The 17,403-nt window shown below is 45.0% G+C and overlaps 1 protein-coding gene across 1 annotated transcript in view; it reads left to right on the top strand.

Annotated features, from left to right (window-relative positions):
- Positions 1-9,388, top strand: part of LOC129824233 (forkhead box protein J3-like) — a 75,918-nt gene extending 66,530 nt beyond the window's left edge. Inside the window, exons 10-13 of the mRNA XM_055883712.1 lie at positions 2,681-2,782; positions 5,614-5,802; positions 6,078-6,179; positions 6,259-9,388. Coding sequence (XP_055739687.1) covers positions 2,681-2,782; positions 5,614-5,802; positions 6,078-6,179; positions 6,259-6,368 — 503 coding nt within the window. The 3' untranslated portion in view covers positions 6,369-9,388. The remainder of the gene's footprint in view (positions 1-2,680; positions 2,783-5,613; positions 5,803-6,077; positions 6,180-6,258) is intronic.
- Positions 9,389-17,403: the final 8,015 nt, after the last annotated feature.

Here is a 17,403-nt window from a genome sequence, read left to right as displayed (position 1 = left end):
AATCTGAAATGTCAGACTATAAATTGCAAGAACATATCACTTTGGGATCATATGTTAACAGAATGTGTAATTTAGCCTATTAAACATAAAAACTGTTTAAAGTGAGAATTAAGCCGGTCTGAAACAGAAAACGGAAATTCTACATTGCCCAGATTTTCATTTTTTTGTGCAAAAATAGTAGTGTAGTTCTAGTAGTTATCTACACTGCTACATGGTAAAACAGTAGTGTGTAGTTCCAGTAGTTAGCTACACCGCTACATGGTAAAAAAAAAAAAAGTAATTAACTACTGAAAACAGGACCTAGATTTGAATTTAGTTGAACTACCATCAAGCTACTGCACAATGTAGTTTAATTACAAGTTGAACGAAATGTAGTTCCATACTCTCCAACACTGATTATATTACAGTGGCATGTGAAAGTATTCACCCCGCTTGGCATTTTTCCTATTTTGTTGCCTTACAACCTGGAATAAAAATGACTTTTTGGGTGGTTTGTATCATTTGATTTACACAACATGACTACCATTTTTTTGGGAAACAGACAAGAAATAAGACAAAACAGGAAACTGGAGCGTGCATAACTATTCACCCCCCCCCCAAAGTTAATACTTTGTAGAGCCACCTTTTGCAGCAATTATAGCTGCAAGTCTCTTGGGGTGTGTAAGCTTGGCACATCTAGCCACTGGATTTTTGCCTATTCTTCAAGGCAAAACTGCTCCAGCTCCTTTACGTTGGATGGGTTTCGCTGGTGTACAGCAATTTTAAGTCATACCACAGATTATCAATTGGATTGAGGTCTGTGCTTTGACTCTGCCTTTCCAAGACATTTAAATGTTTCCCCTGAAACCGCTCTGGTGTTGCTTTAGCAGAAAGCCTAGGGCCATTGTTCTGCTGGAAGGCGAACCTCTGTCCCAGTCTCAAATCTCTGGAAGACTGAAACAGGTTAACCTCAAGAATTTCCCTGCATTTAGCGCCATCCATCATTGCTTCAATTCTGACCAGTTTCCCAGTCCCTGCCGATGGAAAAACATCCCCACAGCATGATGCTGCCACCACCATGCTTCACTGTGAGGATGGTGTTCTCGGGTGATGAGAGGTGTTGGGTTTGCACCAGACATAGTGTTTTCCTTGATGGCCAAAAAGCTACATTTTTAGTCTCATCTGACCAGAGTACCTTCATCCACATCTTTGGGGAGTCTCCCACATGCCTTTTGGCGAACACCAAACGTGTTTGCTTATTTTTTTCTTTAAGCAATGGCTTTTTTTCTGGCCACTCTTCCATAAAGCCCAGCTCTGAGGAGTGTACGGCTTAGTGGTCCTATGGACAGATACTCCAATCCCCGCTGTGGAGCTTTGCAGCTCCTTCAGGGTTATCTTTGGTCTCGTTGTTGCACCGCTGATTAATGCCCTCCTTGCCTGGTCCATGAGTTTTGGTTGGCAACCCTTTCTTGGCAGGTTTGTTGTGGTGCCATATTCTTTCCATTTTTTTTAAATAATGGATTTAATGGTGCTCCGTGGGATGTTCAAAGTTTCTGATATTTTTTTATAACCCAACCCTGATCTGTACTTCTCCACAACTTTGTCCCTGACCTGTTTAGAGAGCTCCTTGGTCTTCATGGTGTTGCTTGGTTGGTGGTGCCCCTTGCGTAGTGGTGTTGCACACTCTGGGGCCTTTCAGAACAGGTGTGTGTGTGTGTGCGTACATATGTATACTGAGACCATGTGACAGGGACACTTAGATTGCACACAGGTGGACTTTATTTAACTAATTGTGACTTCTGAAGGTAATTGGTTGCACCAGATCTTATTTAGGGGCTTCATAGCAAAGGGGGTGAATACATATGCATGCACCACTTTTCAGTTACATTTTTTTAAACAAGTAATTTTTTCAATTTCACTTCACCAATTTGGACTATTTTGTGTATGTCCATTACATGAAATTCAAATAAAAATCAATTTAAATTACAGGTTGTAATGCAAAAAAATAGGAAAAACACCAAGGGGGATGAATACTTTTGCAAGGCACTGTAGCTATGTCATTTGTTTTTCTGCTACTCCTCAAACGCTGTGTGAAGCTGACAAACTCAGAGACAGGCGTTTCTGAAACTCGCCGACGTCTTTCATTTGCCTAGACTTTGTTTTTCCTGTGTCTCTGCACTGTGCTTTCGGCTCAGAGAAGCCCTATACAAATAGACGCTCCATTATCTGGGTTAGTTCTCCCTCCACAGTGGCTGGGATGAATAAAAGCAATCCCCGTCTTTGATCCACAGCTTCAAATGTGTTGCCATTTGGGTTTGTGATGAAAGGCAGAAAATCATTCCTCTTCACTAATGTCTGTGACGTGAAAAAACAACATCTTGTGGTCAAAAGCATCACTGCATCGGACTCAAACATGACATTACTTCTGTTGGTCCTTGACTGTCACTCTGTTGATTACAGCACCGTGCTCTTGTCAACATTTCCCTAACCTCGTTTCCAGGGTAATTGCTACAATGTTTTAGAGAGCTGGCTGGTGGACACGACTAACATTTCTCCTACCGTTACTTAGTTGCGTCTTCCTGCCTAGCCTGTTTAGCTCTATTACCCACTCCCCCTACCTGAAATAATTTGTCTTAGAAGAAATCGGGAGGAATCACTGCAGGGTGTGTGTGTGTGTGTGTGTGTCTGCCTGCCTGCGCAGGTCTGTCCGCCAACTGGTACCCCAACCTGGAGTGGCTGAAGGAGAGCTGTCGCATTGCCAGCAGCTACAATTGGGCTGACGTGGACCTCTCTCCATTCCAAGGTAACAGACTTGCATTATCCTAAAATGAAGAAACTGTGGTAACACTTTCTTTGGACCACCATGTGTATAATGCTCTTATAACGTCTGTCACACTCATAGTAATAATAATAATCCATTGAATTTATAACTCGTTTTTCAAAGTCATACAGTGAATGCATTACAATAAATAAAAACAAGACAAAGACAAAGGACACAACTAGGCAGGGCATCTTACACAAAGAACATAGCTGACGGTATAAGGGGCAAGGACAACAAGGAACACAGCAATATCTAATGGAAGGCCTTCATAACGAGGAGGGTTTTTTAAAGGAGTCTGATGCCTTCAGCTGGTCCGAGAGTGCATTCCAGAGGCGGGGGGACGGTCGAGCAGAAAGCCGATTTCCCCTGTGGAGCAAAGCTTGAACGTAGAGGAGCAGGCTATCGCTCTCTGAGATTACAGTTGGGGTTATGGGATACGAGCAATTCTTTGAGCTATGGAGGGGCATTGCCATGGGTAGGACGTCATTGTAAATAAGAATTTGTTCTTTAACTGACTTGCCCAGTTAAATAGGTAAATAGGTTAAAAAAAGAATTTGATGCCATGTCAGCAGGAGGGTTTTGAATTTGATTCTGATTGAGACGGGGAGCCAGTCCAGAGATGCTTTGTCTCCTCAAGGCTGAACTACTGTAACACACTCTTCATCGGGATCACTGGCAGGAGTCTCCAAACGCTCCAGTATATTCAGAACAGTGCTGCCAGGATCCTGATGAGTGCATGAACACTAACACTTCGCCCCCATCCTGGCATCTAAAGACGTGGATGATCTTCTCAGCATCAGACGGAGTGAGGGTGCGACGGAGTTGGGCAATGTTAAGGTGAAAGAATGATGCTTTGCACAGATGTTTTATGTGCTCGTCGAAGGTCAGAGAGGAGTCGAGCTCAACACCCAGATTTTAGACTGAGGAGATCAATGTTCTGGCCTGCAATGGTGAGGTGGGTTATGGGTGAGTGCTGGACCGCATGTACAGTAGCTTATTGGTGGCACTAGTCAGAGGCTCCATGTGTAGCAACGTGAAGTGGGAGATCTCTAATCAATGCAACATAGTTAAAATGATGGCATGAAGTTAGCTAAATGGAAGGAGTATGCTACAATGAGCAACCGACAGGGAGGCTGTTTAATCTGAATGGAGTTGCTGTAGACAAGGATGGATGGGGAGTGCAGCCAAATAGCCTCAACTAGCCTAGCTATGTAGCTGGCTAGCTATCTTAGCTAGCTTCTTTACATCGATTTGAGTAACCGGGTATCCGAAAATGTTGTATTATATTTGAATAGTGAAATTATTTAAAATTGCCATCTCTACTCAAGGCAGGTGTTCAGACAGGCACACACAGGAGAGGGACTTGGGGCAGTTTTTACATTCAGCTGAGTGTCATCAGCATAGCAGTGGAAGGAAATTCCATGCCGGCTTACGACACGGCCAAGGGGTAGCTAATACAGAATGAACAGGATGGGTCCAAAAATGGATCCTTGTGGGACACCGCAGTTGACAGGGTGGGTCTGGGACCTGGACCCACCTAGTGAGGCATATTCCGTTCTGACGAAGAGGTATGAGCAGAACCAACTCGGGGCTGGTCCGATGGTGTCCCGGAGGCGTTCGAGGAGGATAGCGGTATTGAACGCTTCACTCAGACTGGACTTTCTCAAACAGATTGTTTCGATTGGGATGATCCTGGAGCTGTACGGCAACCACTTTTTCCAACACCTTGGAGAGATTCACAATGTTGACATCAGCAAACCACCCGCCCACACAACACCATACACGCTGTCTGCCATCTGCCCGGTACAGTTGAAACCAAGATTCATCTGTGAAGAGCACACTTCACAAGCGTGCCAGTGGCCATCAAAGGTGAGCGTTTGCCCACTGAAGTCTATTACGATGCCGAACTGCAGTCAGATCAAGACCCTGGTGAGGATGACAAGCACTCAGATGAGCTTCCCTTAGACGGTTTCTGATGGTTTGTGCAGAAATTCTTCACTTGTGCGAACCAACAGTTTCATCAGCTGTCCGGGTGGCTGGTCTCAAGTCGGATGTGGAGGTCCTGGGCTGGCATGGTTACACATGGTCTGCGGTTGTGAGGCCGGTTGGACGTACATTCAAATAATCTAAAAACTACGTTGGAGGTGGCTTATCTGGCAACAGCTCTGGTGGAGCTGGAGATTCCTGTAGTCAGCATGCCAATTGCATGCTCCCTCAACTTGACATCTGTGGCATCATGTTGTGACAAAACTGCACATTTTAGAGTGCCCTTTTATTGTCCCCATCACAAGGTGCAGCTGTGTAATGATCATGCTTTTTGACATGCCCCACCTGTCAGGTGGATTATCTTGGCAAAGGAGAAATGCTCACTAACAGGGATGTAAACAAATTTGTGTACAAAAGTTGAGGAATAAGCTTTTTGTGCATATAAAAAAATGTCTGGGATCTTTTATTTCAGCTCATGAAACTTTACATGTTGTTTTTGTTCAGGTAACATTTTTTCTTCATTTTCTCAATCGCAACTTTGACACTGAAAGTATGATAGATAATGACATGTCTTAACTTCAATGTGAACTGTCTAAATGCATTTTTCTATTGTACTAAACAAAGTACAAGGATGTGAATGGGCTAAATTAAAAACTACAGGTTTGGATCAAATACAACAGAGTGAAACACTTGTATTTTCAAGTATTGTGGTGGCAGCGTCATGCTATGGGTATGATTGTCATGTGCAGGTGAGGGAAAGGAGACTAGGAGAAGAGGAAACCACTAAGGACTAGTGAAATGAGAATGACCGTGTGTGTCTATGACAGGACTGAAGGAGAACATGAGGCAGGCAGAGCTGAACAACTGGTCCCTGGACCTGGCCCAGATAGCAGACCTATGCTCCTCCATCAATCAGTTCTTCACACGCACCGGTATCATCCCACCACAGGGGCCACCCCTGCCCGCCCGCCACAGCCCAATGCACACCAGCAAGCCCAGCCAGCACATCAACACGGGTCAGTGGCCATTAGGATGGCGTTGCCTCACTAGACACTGATCTAAGTTCAGTTTTGCGTTTTCCCCTATAGTAACTTAGGGTTGAGGACTGCAGCTGATTTTAGGTCTATGCCTAAGGGCAACCTCTAACGTGTGTCTCGTAGATCTGAAAGGGTTGGATTGCTTAAAACGAAGTCTCCTTTTACTGATCTTATCACAGTCTGTAGATCAGTGGAGTTGTGAGGTAAGAACTGAATGACTGTTGCTTCCTGTTGGATGTCTTCATCTCCTGTAGGTAATCTGTACATGGACTCCAGACAGAACATGTCTTCAATGATGGGACCCCCGGGTTACCCCCACATGCCCCCCATGAGCAATGCAGGCTCCACGGTGACAGGTACTACTGCTAACTACTCAGACCCTCTTATAGTGTGTGTGTGTGTGCAGCTGCCTTACACGCCTACCTCCATTCTCAGGGCACCATGGCCAGATGAACCAGCAGCACATGATGCCACCCGGGCACTACCAGATGAGGATGCCCACCAACGACATCCAGGACGACTTTGACTGGGACGCCATCGTTTAGAATCACCCTGAAGAGAGGAAGAAAAAGGAGGGATAGGGAGAGGGCGTGAGGAGAGTGGAAACAACCATCTGCCCTGAAAAAAAAGACATTCCAGAAGAGGAATATCAATCCCATGATCTTGGTCTTTTTATACGAGAGTATAGAGAGTGACTTTGAAGACAATCATACACAGAGGGAGACTAGTCAACGTTTGCCAGTAGACAAGTTGGATGGTCACATTTGAGAGAAAAAAACACTTTTGGAATGGTTTGCATTGTCTCGTCTCAATGTTCCGAGTGCAAACAGTTTTACAAGTGTCGGTGAAGTATATATTTTTTTATTCATGCTTCTATTCTCGTTTCTTTCCACTGAAGACTGAAAGTGGAAGCTAGGGTTTGTGATTCACAATAACTTTTTTTTCAAGGAACGTCCGCATGCCACTGAACTGAAAGGAATGGGAGTGGATGAAAAAGATAGTGCCATTATACATATGAACAAGACTTGCCTCAAAGTGATACATTTTTGTTCCATCGCTACACAAACATCTGGCATCTTGCCAGTTAGTCCGGACAGTATTGCAACTCCTTGTACCTCAATGTAGCAGCCCTCACCTATCTGACAGGAGTGATCCATGGAATGATACTTTCGCCACTTCCAAGAAATAAAGTTAGTTCAACATTTGATAAGGGAAGACCAGATAAGGATGCTCATTCTAACAAGTGTTTGATCTCTTTGACCGACTCAAACAATGCCAATTGTATGGAATTGAGCACCATCTTGTGGTTGCAGGCTTATATTGCAGAGGGAATTTACCGTATTTGGTCAGAGGAGAAATCACAATCACCAGACCTCGGTTCAAATGCTTTTTGAAATCATTCAAATTCTTTTAGCATTTGTTTCAGCCCGCCTTGAGTGCCAGATGAGTGAGGCTTGCACTTTAAGGACGGTTCTATTGGTTCCATCGCAAAAGGCATGCTCAATCAAGCACAGCGGAAGTTTTATAGAGAATTTGAACCCAGGTCTGAATTGCACCCTTACATTTTTTTATTTAAAATCCTTAATGTCTATGTAACTTGCTTTAACTTTCAATGGTTTGATGAACAAAAATCTTCCGCTGTAGCAGTTATTTTGTGCTTTGTATGTCACCACTTAACTCTGTGCTCATAGAAAAAAATTGTGACGCTGGGCTATGTATGTGTCACCTGTCAATCCCTTACTGGTGGTGTTATGGTGTCTACAGTTGTATCTATCTCAGTGTCTGTGTGCGTGTGAGTGCATGCGCCTGTGCCTGTGTGAGAGTGTGCAAGTATGTGTTAGCGTTCATCAGGAATGTCCTGTTAGTAACTCCATGGTACGAAGCCCTCAGGGCCCCTGTTTCCTGTTATTTCAGAATAATGCATAACGCCCACTTCCTTTTTTAGCATTACCAAAACGTCAAAGGTCAAATGGGTATGTGTGTAGTTTAATGTGCCTGTTGGCAGGTGTTTCGACCACTGTGGTGGAAAGGTACACCCAATGTACTACGTTATAAGCTAAATTAAGTGAAATGTGGATTTAGGACTTAGTATATAGTAGACTCGCGTGCCCGGTGAACGAGACTACTATAACGTGACTTTAGTCAAGGATTATATTAATTTGGACTGACACTAAATAACATGTAGTCCTCCTGTTCAAAATGATCACATGGTTACAGATCGGCTACATTCCGATTCTCCCGAAGTGTGCAATCGTATCCTTGAATTGCCCCTCATAGATTTAAAAGGAATTAACTTGCACCAATCCAGTCATTTGAAATGCAGGGGGGGTGAGTATACTTTGAGGGTAAAGAATCGGAATGGACGGGGACACCGATGATTCCAAGGTGCCTAGTCATAGGATGGGAGAGGGTGAGCCGTTTTTGCACAATGCTGGGTACGGTAGCATCAAGTAGAGAAAATGGTTGGACTGATAGGCCTAACCTGTCCCCTATCTTCTGGGGAAAAAATCATAAAAAGAGCTCAGTGAGGGAAAGAGCGTGGTGGATAATGCAGTAGAAACAATAAATAAACAGACAAAATGATCAAATGAGCTGCATTTGAACTGTGATACTTACATTTTTCAGTGTCTTGTTCTCTCTGTATACCTACAGTTCCATAATTGAAATCGTATCCATTGAACGACGTAAATCAGTATTTAACTGAATATATACAGGGATGATTATTAAACGGGACCCAAAGTGCTCGTGTCTTTTTTTAAAGAACTCAAACGAGTTCTAAATGCGGTAAAGAGGTCAATGGAACAGATGCCGGATTGCCTCACGTTCAACAAATCTGTTCTAACAAAGTGGATATTCGTCAAATCCGTAATGATGGATTTATTGTAACGGGCCCACAATGTGGTTACTAAAGTCAGATTTAGATATATTTGGATGTTTTTGCTACATAACATTTAGAAGTAGTCCCTTTTCAGGTTTAGAAGAAGTGACTGCTAAATGCTAGCTCACGTTTGAGCGAAATCGGTGGTGTTAGTTGTTTTTAACTGTAATGCATAATGCGGTTGATTGGTGATGATGAATGAACATGTATTGGGCCTGACATCCATACAAGCATTGTACTCCAATTTTTACCTCAACATAGGCTATTGTTTACATGTGTACTTCGCACTAAGTGTATGATCATTTTGCTGGGGGGTAATGATGAGATTCGGGAACGTTCCCCATATGTTTCCATGGCATTTCCATTGACCTCTTTACCGCATCTATGGTCAAGATTCCTGATTTCTGTCATGTGCTGGTTTTTGAAGACGAGCAGAAACAATATATTGTATGTCAGTGTGTTATTGTGCTAACTGTATGTCATTGCAATCATCAGTGAAGGGACTCATGAATTAAATAAATGGAGGGAGGGGTAGTATTTTGTTCTTCCTCTTTCAAGAGAGAAACCCTATGTGTGTATATATAAATGTGATCAAATGCATTGGCTTTTTGTGTGACACTCTTCCTTGTACTGCAGTCTTATAGTTAAATGTTTCAATGTTTATTAAAATGGTATTGATCAATTGTACTTGATTTTGTTGTCTTTTTCTCCCCAATTCCGTGGTATCCAGTTGGTAGTTAGTCTTGTCCCATCGCTGCAACCCCCGTATGGACTCGGGAGAGGCGAAGATCGAGAGCTGTGCGTCCTCCGAAACCCAGCCAAGCCGCACTACTCCTTAATACAACGCTGCTTAACCCGGAAGCGGAGGAGGAAACACCGTACACCTGGCGATCGTGTCAGCGTGAACTGCGCCCGGCCAAACCCTACCCTAACCTGGACAACGCTGGGCCAATTGTGCGCTGCCCCATGGGTCTCCCGGTCACGGCCGGCTGCGACAGAGCCTGGATTTGAACCAGGATCTCTAGTGGCACAGCTAGCACTGTGATGCAGTGCCTTACCACTGCGCCACTCAGGAGGCATAGGAATGATTCTTGCTCACAAGAAATTCTCCAATACAGTCCATTCGTAAAGTATTCACACCCTTTTGACTTTTTCCACATTACAGCCTTATTCTACAATTTGTATTTAATCAATCTACACACAATACCCCATAATGAGGTCAAAGGAATTCCCCGTAGAGCTCAGAGACAGGATCGTGTCGAGGCACAGATCTGGGGAAGGGTACCTGCAGGATTGAAGGTCCCCAAGAACACAGTGGTGTCCATCATTCTTAAATGGAAGAAGTTTGGAACCACCAAGACTCTTCCTACAGCTGGCCGCCTGGCCAAACTGAGCAATCTGGGGAGAAGGGCCTTGGTCAGGAAGGTGACCAAGATCCTGATGGTCACTCTGACAGAGCTCCATGGGAGAATCTTCCAGAAGGACAATGACCACCCCCTTGGAGATTGCCGAAAGGCACATAAAGACTCTCAGACCATGAGAAACAAGATTCTCTGGTCTGATGAAACCCAGATTTTCTCTTTGGCCTGAATGTGCAAAGCTGTCATCAAGGCAAAGGGTGGCTACGTTGAAGAACCTCAAATATAAAATATATTTTGATTTAACACTTTTTTGGTTACTACATGATTCCATATGTGTTATTTCATAGTTGTGATATCTTCACCATTATTCTACAATGTAGAATATAATAAAAATAAAGAAAAACTCTGGAATGAGTAGGTGTGTCAACTTTTGACTGGTACTGTATATCTTAGCACAGACTGGAATATGTTCTGGGACTCATCCAATGCCATTGGATATATCACATCAGTCACCGGCTTCATCAATAAGTGCATCGATGACGTTGTCCCCACAGTGACCGTACGTACCCCAACCAAAAGTCATTGATTAGAGGAAACATCTGCACTGAGCTATAGGGTAGAGCTGCTGCTTTCAAGGAGCAGGACTCTAACCCGGACGCTTATAAGAAATCGCACTATGCCCTTGGACAAACCATCAAATAGGCAAATCATAAATAAAGGGCTAAGATTGAATCCTACTACACCAGCTCTGACACTCGTTGGATGTGGCAGGGCTTGCAAACTATTACGGACTACAAAGGGAAGCCGAGCTGCTCAGTGACACAAGCCTACCAGATGAGCTAAACCACTTCTATGCGGGCTTCGAGGCAAGCAACACTGACGCATGCATGAGAGCGCCAGCTGTTCTGGACAACTGTGTGAAGTGTTAAACAAATCAAAATCTATTTCATATTTGAAATTCTTCAAATACCCACCCTTTGCCTTGGTGACAGCTTTGCACTCTCTTGGCATTCTCTCAACCAGCTTCACCTGGAATTATTTTCCAAAAGTCTTGAAGGATTTCCCACATGCTGAGCACTTATTCGCTGATTTATTTCATTCTGCGGTCCGACTAATCCCAAACATCTCAATTTAGTTGAGGTCGGGTGATTGTGGAGGCCAGGTCATCTGATGCAGCACTCAATCACTCTCCTTGGTAAAATAGCCCTCACACAGCCTGGAGGTGTGTTGGGTCATTGTCCTGTTGAATAACAATTGATAGTCCCACTAAGCGCAATCCAGATGGGATAACTTTTCGCTGCAGAATGCTTTGGTAGCCATGCTGGTTAAGTGTGCCTTGAATTCTAAATAAATCAGACCGTGTCACCAGCAAAGCATCCCCAAACCATAACACCTCCTCTTCCATGCTTTACGGTGGGAAATACACATGCGGAGATCATCCGTTCACCCATACCGCGTCTCACAAAGACACGTGAGGTTGGAACCAAAAATCTCATGTTTGGACTCCAGATCAAAGGACACACTTCCACTGGTCTAATGTCCATTGCTCGTGTTTCTTGGCCCAAGCAAGTCTCTTCTTATTGGTGTCCTTTAGTAGTGGTTTCTTTGCAGGAATTCAACCACGAAGGCCTGATTCACAGTCTCCTCTGCACAGTTGATATATCTGTTACTTGAACTCTGAAGCATTTATTTGAGTCTGGTATGTCTAAAGAACTTATCCTCTGTAGCAGAGGTAACACTGGGTCTTCCATTCCTGTGGCGGTCCTCATGAGAGAACGTTTCATCATATCGCTTGATGGTTTTTGTGACTGCACTTGAAGAAACGTTGTTGTCATAATATGGACTTGGTCTTTTACCAAATAGGGCTCTCTTCAGTATACCCCCCCCCCCCCCCCCTACCTTGTCACAACAGAACTGATTGGCTCAAATGCATTAAGAAGGAAAGAAATTCCACAATTTAACTTTTAAGAAGGCACGCCTGTTAATTGAAATGCATTCCAGGGAACTACCTCATGAAGCTGGTTGAGAGAATGCCAAGAGTGTGCAAAGCTGTCAAGGCAAAGGGTGGCTATTTGAAGAATCTCAAATATATTTGGATTTGTTTACTACATGATTCCATAGTTTGTCTTCTATTAATCTACAATGTAGAAAATTGTAAAAATAAAGAAAAACCCTTGAATGAGTAGGTGTGTCCAAACTTTTGACCGGTAGTGTAAATATTACCTTGATTAACCTGTACCCCCGCATATTGACTCGGTACCTGTACCGCCTGTATATAGCGTCGTTATGTTATTATTGCTCTTATTTACTTTATTTAGTAAATATTTTCTTAACCAACAATGCAGAAAAATAAGAGTTAAGGGCTTGTAAGTAAGCATTTCACTGTAAGGTCTACACCTGTTGTATACGCTGCATGTGACAAATAAAATTTGATTTGATTATTTATTTCCTACATTTTACACAAGTGCTGCTTTTTCCTCCAACAGGTGTCACTAGTGTGCAAAGCTAGAGCATGTTTGCACTTTCGTCAACTATTTGGACCACCATGACCGCATGTGTTAGTCACATAGTGTTCAAACTGCATTTACTGTGGAGGCCACTCTGTCAACAACGACTGGATGTTAACCTAAACCATGTAGTGAAACCACAAGATAAATCTATTAAAACAGTAGTGTATTGCCTATAGACTTCTCTATAGAACTAAATGGGCACTCCTTTTAGTCAAATGTATTTGTACGTATATTGGGGAAAACTCACCATTAGCTGAATCTAAAATCACAATCTGATTAAGAACAACTTATTTCCTGGTGTAATTTGATCCAATTGGACTGCTTGCATATCATTAAATGGTGAATTCGAACAAAAAAACATTGTTTAGAATGTTTTTCTCCACTCACTGTAAAGGTTTTGTGGGGATAGAATGTGTTTGTTTTGAGGGTATATTTGTATGTAACGGATTTCTTATGTTTTTGTGGTGTCTACCTTGTGTGTATAAATATATTGGTGTATTTATTTATTTTCAGTATTTCTGTGTGCTGCTGGTATTGCAAGGCAGTCAGCAGCCTCAGTGGACTGGAGAGGGGTGGACTACATGAAGAGTGGGGCTCACTCAGGACTGGCCTGTTCAAGTAGGGAGGCAGGACCGGGGCTGAGACCACCTTACACTGCTCAGCCCCCCCCCCCCCCCCCCCCCCCCCTCCTCCACTCCCAACACACTCGCACTCTCTCCCTTGCCCTGTGCCTGTCTCTCTCCATTCTACCAAGCAGCCAGCCAGACCTCCTCTCTCTTCTTCTGCCCTGTCGACATCCCTCGAGCGTTTCACGCCTTTCTCCCTCAGCCGTGCCCGTCTACCCTCGCCGCCGCTGACGGTCCAAGTCTATCTATCTGCAACAAGTTCCCTGGGACTTTTTCAGAAACTTTTTCCTCAATAGCTTTTTTCTTTTTTGATACCTCCCTTGAGACGCCAGTGCGGGTTGTGCTGTGTGTGATAGGGTCTAGTGTTGCTCTTCGCCATTGGGGTCTCTGTACGCTGTTGACCGGAGGAGGAGAAGACTACTTGTCACCATGATCAAAGTTCAGCTGCTGCTCTTGCTGGGCCTGGTCGGCCCCTTCTGTGCCGTCGCACGAGCAAGTAAGTCAACATCCAGGGCTCGAGCCCTCGCAGCACACCGTGTCCGCTCTGTCCGGTCACTCTGCTCGGCTCACACACACCACACCTCTCTTCTCATACTCACTCACTCTTTGTCTGTTTGGCTTGTATCCGGGAGCGTCCTGAATTTGAATCTCGGGGCTGCTCTAAGCTCTTTGTCCTTAGTTCAAAAGTTCCTCTCTCAAGGAAGAGCGTACACATGTTCTCTTTGGTTTTGATTGATGTAGGTTTTATTTTATTATTCACAGTAGTCTTTGTCACTTAACATTTGCTCAGCTATGGTATAGGACTCATGTATTCTCCTCCTAGGTATAAGTTCATTTAGCAGTGAATTTCTTTGGCTCATCCTGGATGGAAAAAGACAAGCCTTGGCTGAGGGTGTTAATGTAATACAGAGGGCTGACTGGGTGGATAGTCTGTGTCGATTCTACCCCCCCCCCCCCCCCAAGCTTAGGGGATGAGGGAAAGTTTGATTTGGAGACAAGGGGGAATGTGATGTAATGGTGCTAGGTCTTGTGCCTCGTGCACATGAGTTCTTGGCTGCCGGCAGGGAGTAAAAGGAATATCCTTTGGAAGGCTCCCAAATAGTGCTCGGGTCTGACTCGCCAAATATACACACTGTACACGTTTATCGGAAAGCTTACCCCTCTCCATCGCTCTCCCTTTCCCACTCTCCCTCGCCCATCCTGGGTTCCAAAGTCTTTCCCCATGGGGTGGGAGGGAAGGAGAGAAGGGGGCAGAGACTGAGTGCTGCAGGGCAGGGTCGGTTTGCGTGTGGGTATTAATAGAGGGAAGCTCTATATTTTAAGACTGTCATGGATGGGACCGGGAGAGCGAACACCCGGCTACGTGAGAGCTTAACAGTGAGGGCTGCTGCTGCTGCCCCACCCCTACCACATGTTGTTAGACTGCCAGGACCCACCGCCCCCTCCACATTTACCCATCTTAGGCAGGGTATCAAGCTTTACAAGCCCCCTTCACCCCTCATTCCGGCCGCCCCCTGATACTATTCCCCCTACTAACGGATGATGAGTCTAGGGGCGGAGGAAGTGGTGGGATTTATTTTTAAACGGCAACCTTTACCAACCAGACGTGCCTCTTTCCAACGAAGGCCTGTTTGTAACAGTGTTAACTCCTCAAGCTTCTCCTCTCTGCTCCATACCCTGACAACAATAAAGAAATGCAACAACCTGCACACGCTCCGAACAGAACAGCCTGTTGACTCTGGACTCCCCTACATTCCTCGCCGACGCCCCACCCAGCTCATAATGAGCTTTGTCTGAGCCACTCGCCTTTTTTAAAAGACTCCATCCAGCACATCTGGCTGCAGACACGGGTCAATGCTTTCTGTCCGTGCCGGCTTGTAAAGTGAGTCAAGTGTGTGCTCATTCGCCAAATATGAGGCGTACGATGTAAAATCCCCTCAGGAAAAGCATTGCTTACAGCGATAAAAAAATAATAATTGCCATCCAAAATGTAGAGTTGAAAGTTGTAAGCCTACCTCTGTAAAGCAAAATCTGTGCGGTGAGAAAACAAACATCTATTTGAGTCGGCCCAGGCGGAGGCCATTTTAGCTCACGAACGAGGTAGCCCCAGACGTAGTTGTAGGGTTGGTGTGGCAGGCACTGACAGAGAGGGTAATTCAGCCCTGCCATTAGACCAAGGGGGCACTCCCACAACATGGCCGAACCAAGGGTTTGTGTGTCTTCACTATCAGCATGAACGTCTCATGTCTCTGGCACCTACGCCACAGTGCCAGACACGGAGCGAAGAAGAAAAAACCCACAGGGCTGCAGAGAAACGTATACACCAGTGGACTGAGAATAATTTGATGTTTTTCTGGACGTTCATTTGATATATTACTAACGTTCCCTGATATTTATTGTGGCTCCCTTTTTAAGTCATCTCAATTCACTGTACTTAATGTAATGAATAATTGATTGAGTTTCACAGCATATATTTATCCCTATACACTCAGTGGCCAGTTTTAGGTTCACTCCTTTAGTACCGGGGTCGGACCCCACTTTGCCTCCAGAACAGCCTGAATTCTTAGTGGCATGGGTTCTACAAGGTGTGGCATTCAAATGTTGCTCAAGAGACCTAACGTGTGCCAGGAAAACATTCCCCAAACCATTACACCACCGCCACCAAACTGTACCGCTGACACCAAGCAGGATGGGGCCATGGACTCATGCTGCCTACGCCAAATCCTGACTCTGCCACCAGCATGACGCAACAGGAACCAGGATTTGTCGGACCAGGCAATGTTTTTCCACAACTCAATTGTCCAGTGCACCGTTGATCGCACCATGCTCAAAGTCGCTTAGGTCACTTGTTTTGCCCATTGTAACGTTCAATCAAACTGTAACTGAATGCCTGCCTGCCTGCTTTATAAGCCACGGCCACACTGTCTGTAGGAGCGAACATTTTTGTGAATGGGGTGGTGTATCTAATAAATTGGCTTAATTGGAGTATTTCTGTGCTGACTTTATTTCACAAGTCCGTTATTGATGATTATTGTTTGCCCGATTATATTGTTCAAGTACATTTGATATAGGCCCATGGCTTCATAGAAGTCTTGTGCCATTGGTTGCCTCACTGATGTTGTCCAGAAGATACATGTTTAATGTCCTGTATCTCCACTCATGGGAAAATAAACGCGGCCTGTATGTGGACACTATTGTGTCTAAGATAAGAGCCAGTTAGCCAGAGTGGAATATTCTATCGGACCTCTCCCACTCAACTCAAAGTGCCAGGCAGTGAGGTGCGGCACTATATGTTTATGCATGACTCCTACAGCTAGCGTGGGAGGCTAGCTGGGCTGCAAGGTGCCATACTGTGATGAGATGGGCAGATACCTCCCTCCCCAGCTAAGGAACAACATTCTTGGGCTCCGGGGCCACAGCAGACACACACTCTCTCACAAGTCTGGAGATGGGCCCTTCCTGTCTGCAGACAGCTTAGCACAGACTTACACACACACACTCACTCATATGCACACACAGGGGAGCCTCAGTGGCAGCTGATTGTGATGGTGATGGATGTGTCCTGCTCCCTCCTTCGCTCTCACACTATCTTTCTCTCTCCCCCTCTCACGATGCCATTACTGTCCGACAGGCAGGATCTCCACCCCATACGGGCCCCACCGCTTCTCCTGGCCCTTTGCTGTATTCTCTCACTTTTCACTCTCGCCCCTTTGCCTGCCTGCCTTGTATGCCCCCCTTCTCTCCAAAGAGCTTGTTCGAGAGAGATTTTAATGCAGGGCGATTGAGAGACATTTAATGCGCAGCGGTGGTTAAGGGAGCTGATGACACACTCAAACTCAAGCATGCACACACTCACACATGCACACATCTGCTCTGAGGTCAGGCTATCATGGGACATTAAATCAGAGACAGACTGTGGGACTAGGCCCCTGTTCACAAAATAGAGCTAGAGAGAGCGAATAAACGGAATGGGCTGCCGCTGAGCTCTCCCCTCTAAGTAAAAAAACATACCGTTCCCTTTGGGGTTCCCTCCACCCTTTTACACCACTCTCCTCTTGCAGAGCTACAGCATTCCCAAAACCTTTATCAGGACAACTTAATCCACGGGGTGAGGCGGGGCAGAGAGAAGATAGGGGGAGAGAGTGGTATGGTGGGAGAGAGATGTCGTGTTCTCTTACTCACTAGCGCATCTGTATTAGCCAACG

Source organism: Salvelinus fontinalis, chromosome 2, assembly GCF_029448725.1.
Source record: "Salvelinus fontinalis isolate EN_2023a chromosome 2, ASM2944872v1, whole genome shotgun sequence".
Classification (NCBI taxonomy): Eukaryota; Metazoa; Chordata; class Actinopteri; order Salmoniformes; family Salmonidae; genus Salvelinus; species Salvelinus fontinalis.
Note: the sequence above shows the minus strand (reverse complement) of the source record. Positions and strands in the feature narration are given on the sequence as shown.